Here is an 11,752-nt window from a genome sequence, read left to right on the forward strand (position 1 = left end):
ATTTTTCGTAACAGAAAAAATAATAAAAGTAAGGACTCTTGCATTATGTTAATTATCCATTGTAACATAACTTCAACCACGTTATCGTATTTACGTATTGTAATCCGTTTACGTTTATTATTACAGAACTCTCTTTTAAGTTGTTCTTATTTTTTAAAAGCGTTGATAAGGTGTTACAAGGAATTCCATATTTTTCGGCTATATCTTTTTTTTTTGTCATCTTTTACTACTTTAATAATTATATTAATTTTTTCCGGGGTTGTCAATTATTTCAAATTTCTTTTACTTATTTTTGTGATTGAAAGTCTACAGCTTCACTGATAATAAGCACAACTCTATCATCATATTAAGGATCATCACATAACAATAGAGCAGTTTCTAGCCATCTAAGAGTCGCCGAAAGTTAGAATTTAAAAATGTAGCCCAAGTTAGAAAAGTAACTGACAAAAGTATTTAAAAATATAAAGGCAAAACAAAAAATTCGAGTTGTGAAAACAAATTTAAAGGGAAGTGTTAAAAAGCTCTGATAATTTTTACTTCGAGTTAGGGGAATTCAACTTATAGAGAAAAAAATACAAGAAGAGTTGTTGAAAACTTGAAGTTCGTACTAGGAGTTCGTGTTTTGGAATAATTCGACTTAGGGAACTTCGAGTTAGGGGAGTTTCACTGCATAATTTTATTATTATTGCTTTTACTATTTTCTTTTATTGTTCTTTTTTATATATTATTTATTTTATCATTTATTTTGATATAATTAAAACACATCAAAATTATATAAATATAACATATAATAATATAAATATAACATATAATAATATAAATATAACATATAACAAAAACCATAAGAAAAGGAGACAAATTATGTAGAAAGAAACAAATTTTATAGTTAAATAAAAAATATTATACAAATTTAAAAACTAAAACAAAAGAATTTTTTTTTTTTTGCTTCCCTTTAAAAAAAAAAAAAAAAAAAAAAAAAAAAAAAAAAAAAAAATCCAAAAAAAAATCCAAAAAAAAAATAAAAAGAAGAATAAAATAGTGGTAAAAAGAAACAAATTTTTTTTTAAATAAAAATTTTATAAACAATTTTAAACTAAATTATTTTATAATTTATTTATGTAACTATTTTCTTTTATTATTTTTTTTATATATATCTATTTATCATTTTTTTTTATTTAATTAAAACACATTAAAATGATATAAATAACATACAATAAAAATGATAAAAAAAAAATAAGAATAAAATTTGTGCAAAAAGAAATAAATTTTTTTTAAATAAAAACTATTATAAAAAATTAAAAACTGTCGTTAAAAAACATGTGTAATTTACCCAATTATTTCTAATACTTTTCAGAGAAACAAAACAATAATAATAGTCTATGATAAAAAACATTTTACTTTCAATGCAAAACGTGAATGCGTGTTTGTGACTAAATTTTTTCTCAACATTTTATAGCTTTTATATATTGTTTAGTAAAATCTTCATAATTTTTAATTATAATAAACCGCCGAGCTTACACGTGACTGAACTCTCAATCGCGTTAGCAACTTAAACTATTACTAATTAATGAACTATAATAATCTTTTTTGTACGAGTATAAAAAGGCTTGCATGCCATCGACTTAATTCATATGTAAGTTCAAATTGATTAAAATAATAATAATTCATAATTATATGAATCTTATATTAGCTTAAAGGTAAGACTATTTAATTTAAAAAAAATATTTATTACTAACCTTTTTTAAAAGAGTTTTAAATGATAAATAATCCAAATGTTGTAAGTCCTTAAAGTGCTGTAAAATTCAAAAATAATCCAAAATAATCGAAAATTAATCGAAATGATTGATGCGAAAAAAAACTATAATGCGTATATAATTGTTTAATTTAAATTAAGTAATTAAAAATCAAAATAAATAATTATTAAATATTTTCTATATAAATATATATTTGTGTATATTATTATTGAATTGAAATTAGTTTAAGATTAACTCAATTAACACAATCACACACTGACCAAAGTTAATTTGAACTTTGTTTTTGACGTATTTTGACGTATTTTTCGATTTTCTCAAATTTTATTGAAAGCACTTAACCAAGTCACACGCACGGCGCACCGTAAGCGAAACACTCGAGACAACGTTGCTTATTCGTTGAACATAAACCGAAGACTGCTGAGACGGGTTTTGGGTTGGAAGAAAACGAGCCACGAAAAAGACGTCTAATAAAACGAGCTTAACATGTTTTGTTTTCGTGTGTCGCATTGCTTCTTCGTTCAACGGCTTAAGTTAACGTACAAATTTTAGGCAAGACTGTTGCGGGATGCAGGCGATAATATAAAATAACATTTTGTTTTTTTTGTTTTTTATTATTGAATTTTAAAGTTTTGTATGTAAACAAACTCATTTCACTTCTTCCCTCTACACTTGGCTAAACACGCTTCTTAACGGCGACAAAATTCCATATAACTGCAAAGACGATTCATCGTATTGGTTCCACTGATTTACACCAAGAATGTCTTGACATTTTGTTGTTGCTGGTGCCGCTGTTGTTGTTTTAGTTGTTGTTGTCATATTGTGATTCTCGCTGTGCATCATTTTACGGTTCAATTTCGACAAGCCTTAGAATCAATGATGCAATAAATTTTTTATTCAGCGTTGATTGCATTTTCTCAAGTAAAAAGATGCTTTGATATGCATGAAAATAGAGACTCGTTGTTGTTGTTGCTTTTGTTGTGGTTTCATTGATAAAATATTAGATATGCTAGAGTCAAAAAAAAAACCATATAATAAAACTAATAATATTAGTGGGAAAAATATTTTTATTTTTTGTCTAATTGTTAATTTAATAAATCAAGGTAAAAAACAAAAAAAAAAAATGTAACACTAAATAAAATTAAAAATAATAAATACTTATAGATGTGGATTAAGCAAATAAGTGAACGTCTAGTAAATCAGATATTCGAGAATATATTAAAATTGTTTAAAATCTGTGTCAATAGAAAAATATATATAATTACAAATATTAAGTACATATAGAGTACTTAATATAGTATTAAGTACTATACTTTCATACAAATACATAATTATACATACCTACACACACATACTTATTTATGTCCAAACTTTGATTAGTAAAAATGTAGTGAACTTATTGAGATGCTCAATAGAGGTGCTAGTTTCATGGTGAAGGTACTGAAGGGTTACTGACAGTTAGAAAACCATGTAAATTAGAAAATTAAATAAATAAAATTAAATATCAACAATTCTTGAAGTAAATTACTACATATCTGTTTTGTTGTTGTAAGTGTACCATACTAGGAATTTACACTCTAGAGACTAGAGAATCTTAGTCACTTAAAAGACTTGAAGAGCATTTTAACAATTTATTAAAGGTTGAAATGGCTTAAATTTTCTTAAAATTATAGAACACTATGAGTTATCAGAAATAAATGAGTCGGTAGTACCACCAGATGGTAACCATGTAAAATAGCATCAAGTATATTATACTTGACAGAAGTTGACTTAAATGTCAGAAACTATTTTCAAATAATTCAATTTATTATTTAATTAAATAATAAGCGAATTAAATTTTCGCTTGAGTTGTTTTAAACTTTTAGTACTGAAGAAAATAAATTTTAAAAAACAAAAGTTTGTAATTTCTACACTGCAATTTTATTTATTTTTATTTACTAGCAAACAATGGATGATATAAAACGTACACTTACAAGGCGAAGAACCAAGCAGTCCAGTTCCTTCTTCATAGTTAACATTAAATAAATTTTAATATTAACATACAAATAAATAAAACAATATTATAAGAAGTACACGCGGTCATTTTTATACACTGGAGGCTTTAGCTTATATAACATTTAAAATGTGGAAAGATTTTTACCGGAAATGTTCCAAAGGAAGTGAAATCTATCGTAAAAGTAAGAGTCTCAGGATTTTGAGATTGACACTTTATTACTCGTAACGAGTACCTTCTGTAGAAACAATTGATTAATGGCATTTATTACACCTTATAGTATCGATTTAAAAAGATTAGATAAAAGACTATCATTTAGATCAGGGCTGTCCAAAGTACGACCCGCGGCCCACAAAATTTAACGAGACTTTAAGGTTCTTTCAATGAAACACAAAATTAAAAATACCATATAGCAAATGTATGAAGTTTAACTTAAATTAATTAAAGTTTAACTTGATTTACATATACCATAAACATCATGCTTCGGTTTTGAAGTTAAGAGAAGATTATTACACAAGAAACATACTTTTCTTACATAATAATATCGCCTTTTGATATTTGATATATTCAAATTTTAAATTATGTGATTTAATATATTTTAGTATTAATATGGAATATCCTAATATTTTAATAGAAAGTAAATTAAAGATACAATTACAGTTTTGAATACAGTTTTTTTTTACTCTTTTAAGAAATATAAAATTAACTTGTCTATTAGCTACAAAAAATTAACTATATATTTCTATATATGAACACTATTTATATTCCGCATTCCGATAATATTAAACAAATTTTGCTAATATTTTGGCTTTTAGCAGAAAATTAAATATAAATGAACACCAATTACTTTTCTCCATTGACTATGACACATCAAGTTTCTCCTGTTCGTTTACTACGCAACGAACAACGAAGTGATCCAACTAAACCAGGTTTGCATCGCATTCCAAACACATTGCAAATAACTGATCATTTCAGCATACGCGGTTACGCTCCCCACTTCACTTCAGCCATTTCCATTATTTTCAAGTGACTCCAGAAATATGTTTCCAGCAGACCAAAAGCAAGTCGCTTACTCAGTCAACTCGTATGCGAAATGTTTTCGCTGCGGCGTAACTTTAATCCACCACATTTAATAGTTTATTGATAACGTGAGGAGATCGGACAATTGCTTCTGGAAAATTTTAACCCAAAGCAGCTACCGAAAATTTCAATAAATTCTTTGCAAACAAAACGAATCCTCAGTAGCACTGAAACAAATTTGTTGCGCTTATTGCAGTGGAAAACAATTGAAACCAGTTTTCCTATAATGATCTCTCAAGCAGTACAATTGAAGGCATCACAATATGCCTCAGTCTAGAGAAATTTATGTGTAATTGGATTATTATATTCTATGTAAACGTATTTACTTATAAATTGCTTGGAACGTTAATAGGTGAAATATTGTTATTATTTTTTGATTTATGATATTTAAAAATTCTAGCTTTCAGGGTAATTTACTACAGTAAGTATATACTGGTATACACCACTATTATGCTACATGTGTGTACTAAATATAATTTTTTGATTAATCAAATTTATAAATGTGAACACATCATAACTTGGAAACAAAACATAACAAACATTCTAATATATAAATTAGTTAAAGTATTTTAATCTCACATACTCTTCCATTATTTTTTTTTTTATTTTCTACACTTATAGCTGCAGCAGAATTCATAAATAAGTTATAAAAAAAAATGGTTTATTATTTATATTTAGAGAGATTTCCTAGAGACCTAGAGACTTATTCTACTTTCTTTTTGAATTTAGAGAGTTTCTATAAGTCTGAAGACCTCTATAAAAAAGTAGTATTGAGTCTACTTCGCTGAATCTTATTTTTTCATTCAGTATATTACGTAAGTTCTCAGCTTTCTAGGATGATTTTCACTTTAATAGCTCCTTTAATTATTATTATTATAATTTAATTATTTTATTATTCTAAAACATGAAGGATCAAGTTAAAATGATTGCTAGAGAGATGTGGTCTCTGAAAAAAGTCTAAAAAATCTTGTTAAGTTAATCTTAATAAACTTATCATAAATTATATTATATTGTAAATAATGTCACATTAATTTGAATTTAAAATCATACAGGATTCGACGTCTATAAACATACTTGTAAGTTTTATGTCAAAATTCCATTATTACAAACCAAACCATCCTGTGCACTTCTCATTTGCTAGTTAACAGTTGTGGTTATAAATAATTAATATTAGGTCTGATCCACAAGCTACTTGTAGTAAAACTCAAGTAAAACACAAGTAAAATTTACACGAATATACACGAAAATTTGCTGTTGGAACGCACTTGCGTATACACAGTGTTACTCAAAGTTATTACGAGTAGCACGTGAAACAGACCTATTATATGACTATGGTGTTATCGTATATTGACGTTGAAAGTCTATGTTTGATTGTTATGGATTGGTATCAGTAAAAAAAGAGGTAAAAAAGAAATTTGTTATTTCTTTAATATTTAGGTAATATTACTCATACATAAAATAATATAACCCTCCGTTTTCCAGGGCGTTATAACTAACTTAGAACTTTGGATTGTAATTGAGCTTGATATAAAAGAAAAAATATGAAAGAATCATCAGGATAATACACTTAATTCATCAGTATAATAAAATTAAAATTGTTATGTTATATTAATGTATGTTATTTCAGATAATATCACCTATGACTAAAGCACTGGACAATTGAAAGATTATGTATAATCAAAAAACATTGTCTGCTGCAACCCAATGGTTGCCGTATTCTTGGCAGACATCTATAAAAGATTATGCACTCTTTGAAATATAAAAAACATAAACTCTTTATAGTATTCAATCCAAAGTACCGCTATATTTGGTTGAAACCATTCGATAATTCTAAAATTTAGAGTTAAAGATGTTATGACAACAATGGGACAGCAGAGAAACGAAAGATTAAACACTAACGAGACAAGAAACCATGAAATAGAAAAAGGACTGTTTTAGAACATAGAAAATCAAAGACGTACTGACTGAAGGCAAAACACTGCAACCACGATTGATCTTTTGTGTTAATTTTTTGAACAGGAAACACCCCGTCTTTCGAATAGGAACCAAAATGTTTGCTGTTAAGTACTTTTTAACTTCGGATCAAGATAGCAACTTCCAATCTAGGAAACTCCACTTGGTCTAGATAAAAACTGGACAAAGAATGTGCATCCATGCAGAGACAACATTCTATCTTTTCAGATATATCCATTTTATTTATATGATAACGAAGTACATTGTGATCCGTCAAATAACCTGTTAACAACCTCAGTTACGTTTTGATGAGAAAGATATCCTACTCTAGTTGAACGAATATACCAGCTTTTAAATTTATCGATTACCTGGAGTGTTGTACTAGCAGCGACGTATTTTGGTTAATAACCACTTTTCTATCAGAGACCTTGTTGTTGATCAAGTTATACCACAATTGGATTCCGGTTCATAGAGTTGAGGGGCTGATCCAGACTTTGTATTATTATCTGTGGACTCGTTGCCACTAATTTCTGTGTCACCAGACACTCTGTAAAGTTTAACTTTGTAGTTGTTTGCCAATTGCTGTAACATGTCATAGCTGTCTACCAGAATTTCTGAAGAAAACTTCCAATACAAAAACTTTCCAATAATTTAATATAATTTTTGCAGTTTGGATAAAACCTTCATCAGGAAAACAAGCGCATATTCGATATATTCGTGAAAAAATTTGAATATTATCGCATTGACGACAGTATTTCTGGTGAAAACTTCGATATCAAAAGAGTTCGATAGTTTGGTTGTGATGAAAACTGTTATAGACATTAAACATATTTTCTTATATTATCTTCAATTAGTCATAAAAAATCTTTAGTATCTGTTATTATTATTAATACGTACTTTTACATATATTTTAACATATCAATATTAAAGCAACGAACATAATTACCGCAAAATAAATTGTAACGAGTTATTACATATTCTCACTGTCATATTTATGCAATTTCGCTCATTATAAACATTATTGAGGATAATTTACCATATAAAGTTATTTTCAAATAAATGAGTTATTATCAATAAATCAGCTTATTTACAGTGCAAAAATTTAGAATGCAACCCTTAAAAATAAATTTCCCACACGGGAAATTACCAAAATTTTAAATATGTGTACTTTGTTTTATATATAATATGTAACCAAATAACAGCTGAGCTCTGTGGCATTGAAGAAATAAGTATTTAATAAAATCTTTGTTTTTATTAATTAAATATGTAATTGATATATAAAATGTAAATAACTGATTTAATACACCAATTATATATATAATTTTTGTGTGTGATATATTATTAAGTGAAGTTTATAAAAGTTCTACCAGCCGCATAAATGATCTCATTATGATGTAAACGTTCACTCATTAACATGAAAGTGCAAGTGCCTAAACGAGACAGTGTAATTGTACTACAAATGATTTTATTTTATATTCGCTATTCTTCTATGGTACAAATAAAAATCATTAATCCTAATATTTTGTTATGCATTATATTTTTTTTTATATATGAAACAATTTATTTAATATAAATAAATATTTTTGATATAATTTGCAATGGTATTCACAATATGAGTATATTGGTATTAAGTGAGCCCTGTGCACAGAATAAAAATAATAAAAGAAAATGTCACGTCAAAGTGAAATGTCAAAATCGATTTCGTTTTAGTGCATTGACGTCTTTGCACGGAAAATTTATTTATAATTTCAAAACGATTGCTCAATAAGTTTAAAACCTATAATTATATAAATATATAGAATACTTTTATGGGAAATATTAAATCGAAGACATATAGTGACATCACAATATTTAATAATTATTATTGAATAAAAATTCTGGAAGAAATTTGCCGTAAAACAAATCAAAGCTGGAGAAAATTGTGTTATCACAAAAACAACAAATGAAATCCTCAAAAATGACACATTTTGACGATTTTGCATATTTGATAAACCATGTACTACTCGGAGAGGAGCCGGTAGTTAATAAAAATATTCTATAAAAATAAGTTATTATGATTCTGTACATTCTAGACTATCGAGGATTTCATATTGCTCGTTGGAACTTTGGTGGCATTCATTGCGTTTATACTTTGGTGCTGCTTTCCCATTCAAGCAAAGGTATGATCTATTAAAAAAGACAATCAATAATATTATGATATAAGCTAATATATTATGTATTGGGATTTGTTTTAATATTCATATATCTAGTAGACACGCCTTTGTTATTACTTGTCTGGTTTACCGATGTCCTAGCTGAAATATACATAATACACCTTTCCTGAGATTGGTGACACGTCAACAAGACTGATAGACGCTTCTTAATCGCTGTAGAAAAGTGGTTACTGGTTGTAAAGTCAGTTAGTAGGGCAATTTAAAAATCATCGTTCAAAGCTGTGTTCATTTTAAGTTTGATCCATAGTGTTTTGTTTCTGAAACCAGCAAATTTGCTTAAGTATGGTTATATGAGTAACGTTATGACGAACATAATATTGAAGAAACAACATCTAAAAATTATAAAAATACAAACATACAAATTTTGTACTCTTTATATATTACCCATCAGAGTGATACTCTGATGTCAGAGTGTCGATTACCTTTAGATTGTTGAAATTCAGTGTATACCCACGTTTTAAACAGATACTGTGTATATTTTTGTCTGTTTCGGTGTATCTAATCATTTACTGTATGTTTCAGAAAGCTGTCGAATCTATCAGATTGTAACTCTACAACACAACTAAAACCTTGTGGTAGAGATCCACATTCTTCATACAACGTTAGTTTGGGACTTTTTTGCATTAATTTTGGACTTACGATATTCGCATTAGATCTTATAATAGTATAAAATAATTTTTTTTAAATAACAAAAATAAATCGGTGTAATTTGTATCAATATTTTGACAAAGTCAATGTTATGATTGTTATTTTTACTGACTATGTTATGTTGCGAACTATGGGGTCTGTTGTATTTTCACTAAAGAGAGAGAGCTCTTAAGTTAATTCGGACAAATTTAGACCATTGAAACATTTAATAATATCTTTTGGTTTCCTCTAATCCGTGAAAGCTATACAGAAGTTGAGGCAATCACTAGGCTTGAGGAGATATGATAGCCAGATGTTTTACTATTTTTTTTCGCTGAATTAAAAGTTGTCAACGTTTTTTAATCACATATTTGAAAGATGACCATAAACATGCCTGTTGATATATTATGCGAAAGTGGTAAACGGCACTTGATTGTCTGTATCGAGAAGTGACGATAAGATGTGCATCACCCACTTCTCTGTTACTTTGTTTGTAACTCAGATATGTGTTACTTACAGTTTCAATCCAACTTTGATTTGACTAAATTATTAAAAATTTAAGACATTTTATAGCTGTAGAGCTATACGACTATGTGACGTTTGCGTACTGTCCTGTTTTGGCATTCTATAGCACAGAAATTTTAACAACAGGAAGTTTTGTTTGAAGTTCGTTAAACGATTTGCCAGCTTCAGTATTAATTGTTCTTCGCGATGTTGTCGTAGGCCTGCCTCTACACTGGGATCCCTGGGGACTCAATGTTAGCGCTGCGTACGGGATATCGTCATAAGGCTTACGCAGGGTTTGGCCTATTCACCCGTATTTTCGCTTTTAGATTTAAACATTAATTAATTATTAAGTTCTTAATTTGATAAGTCACTGATCCGTATAACTATAAGCATATATATAGATAAAATGTTTAGCATATGAAATGAATTAAAAAATTTTATACAGAATTTATACCTCTATTTCTAATTTAAAATAAATTTATTTAAATAATTTTCTATCTTAAAGGAAACTGGGAACCATCGTCAATTTTCATGTAAGAGTATGCAAAACTCTTTAGATCCATCGCAGGTGCACAGCAGCTATAGCAAAAGTACACCCACATCAGCGCATAATGATTACAATATGAAAAACGGTGGCCACGCCTATCATTGCTGCACTTGAATTAAATATTGCAATTTGCAACTAAAGTATCTGCACTGTTTTAGTGAGTAATAATATACTGGAAGCAAATTTAGTCAACTGAAAACTAAGCTGAATATAAATGTAATTATGTATATTTAGGAAAGCTAAGAATTTCGCTCCTGTTTATTTTTCTATAAAATTAAGGCTGCATCAGATAATAGTTTTATTGTATAAAATATGAAATATGAATTGTAAATATTATAGAATTTTATTTAAAAATTATTACTAAATATGTATGTATATATTGTAAATTGCTCAAGATTGCTATTTTATTATTTAAAGCTAATAGTATAATTTAATTTAATTTTTATTGCAAAATGTAAGCCTCAATAAGTGTCTGAGCAAGGCTCATTTAAAAATTATTCGTTTAAATATACTTTAAATACTCAAGTATCAAAGGCTTATTTAAAAAATAAACTTTTGATTATATTTTAAGCGTTCAAGTGAATTATTTAAATTATATATTTATTTTAGTATACAAAATTTTTAGAACTGTTTAATCTAAATTTAATTTCTAAATTGTACTTCTGTATTTTAATAAAAATTAAAGAAGTCGAATTGATCTCATTTTAGTAAAATTTGGAAATTTTAACATATTTTTTTTAATGAATTTAATTTTTCTTCTATTTATTTTTGCTAAACAAAGCTAGTCTACATTAATGCTTATAAAATAACTTCAATATATATAATTAATAATCACAATACAATAATATATTTATGAATAAATAAATTATAAATTTAATATTTATTTATTTAAAAAGAATGTGAAGGTAATAAAGTTAGCTTTTTTAGGAATAGAATATATAAAATTTTGAAAAGCAATATTGCTAAAAAGAAACGCTTTAATTAATAGATTTTTTTCTTTGTTATTGTATAAGATAAGTAAATATTTTTAAAAATACTTTTTTCCTCAAATAAAATAAAACATTAAAATAAATAATATTTA

At 27.0% G+C, this 11,752-nt stretch overlaps 2 protein-coding genes across 2 annotated transcripts in view; one reads left to right on the top strand and one right to left on the bottom strand.

Moving 5' to 3' along the window:
* LOC119669667 (uncharacterized oxidoreductase SAR2567) overlaps positions 1 to 2,172 on the bottom strand; it is a 48,202-nt gene extending 46,030 nt beyond the window's left edge. Inside the window, exons 1-2 of the mRNA XM_038079655.1 lie at positions 2,015 to 2,172; positions 1,737 to 1,793 (exon numbers count right to left, since the gene is read on the bottom strand). The gene's annotated coding sequence lies outside the window, so the exon portion shown is untranslated. The remainder of the gene's footprint in view (positions 1 to 1,736; positions 1,794 to 2,014) is intronic.
* A 6,293-nt stretch (positions 2,173 to 8,465) lies between these two features.
* On the top strand, positions 8,466 to 10,954 carry LOC119669084. Its single transcript, XM_038078853.1, has 3 exons — positions 8,466 to 8,794; positions 8,850 to 8,936; positions 10,630 to 10,954. The coding sequence occupies exons 1-3, from the start codon at positions 8,720 to 8,722 to the stop codon at positions 10,783 to 10,785; spliced, it is 318 nt and encodes a 105-aa protein (XP_037934781.1). The 5' UTR covers positions 8,466 to 8,719; the 3' UTR covers positions 10,786 to 10,954.
* Positions 10,955 to 11,752: the final 798 nt, after the last annotated feature.

The sequence above is a fragment of the Teleopsis dalmanni genome, chromosome 1 (assembly GCF_002237135.1).
Source record: "Teleopsis dalmanni isolate 2A chromosome 1, ASM223713v2, whole genome shotgun sequence".
NCBI lineage: Eukaryota > Metazoa > Arthropoda > Insecta > Diptera > Diopsidae > Teleopsis > Teleopsis dalmanni.

Bases quoted from the DNA above. Each gene is read 5' to 3' on its own strand.
- LOC119669084 (XM_038078853.1), top strand. From the start codon at position 8,720: ATGAAATCCTCAAAAATGACACATTTTGACGATTTTGCATATTTGATA. The intron at 8,795-8,849 runs GTAGTTAATAAA...TGTACATTCTAG, and splicing joins TACTACTCGGAGAGGAGCCG to ACTATCGAGGATTTCATATT. The intron at 8,937-10,629 runs GTATGATCTATT...TCTATCTTAAAG, and splicing joins GCTTTCCCATTCAAGCAAAG to GAAACTGGGAACCATCGTCA.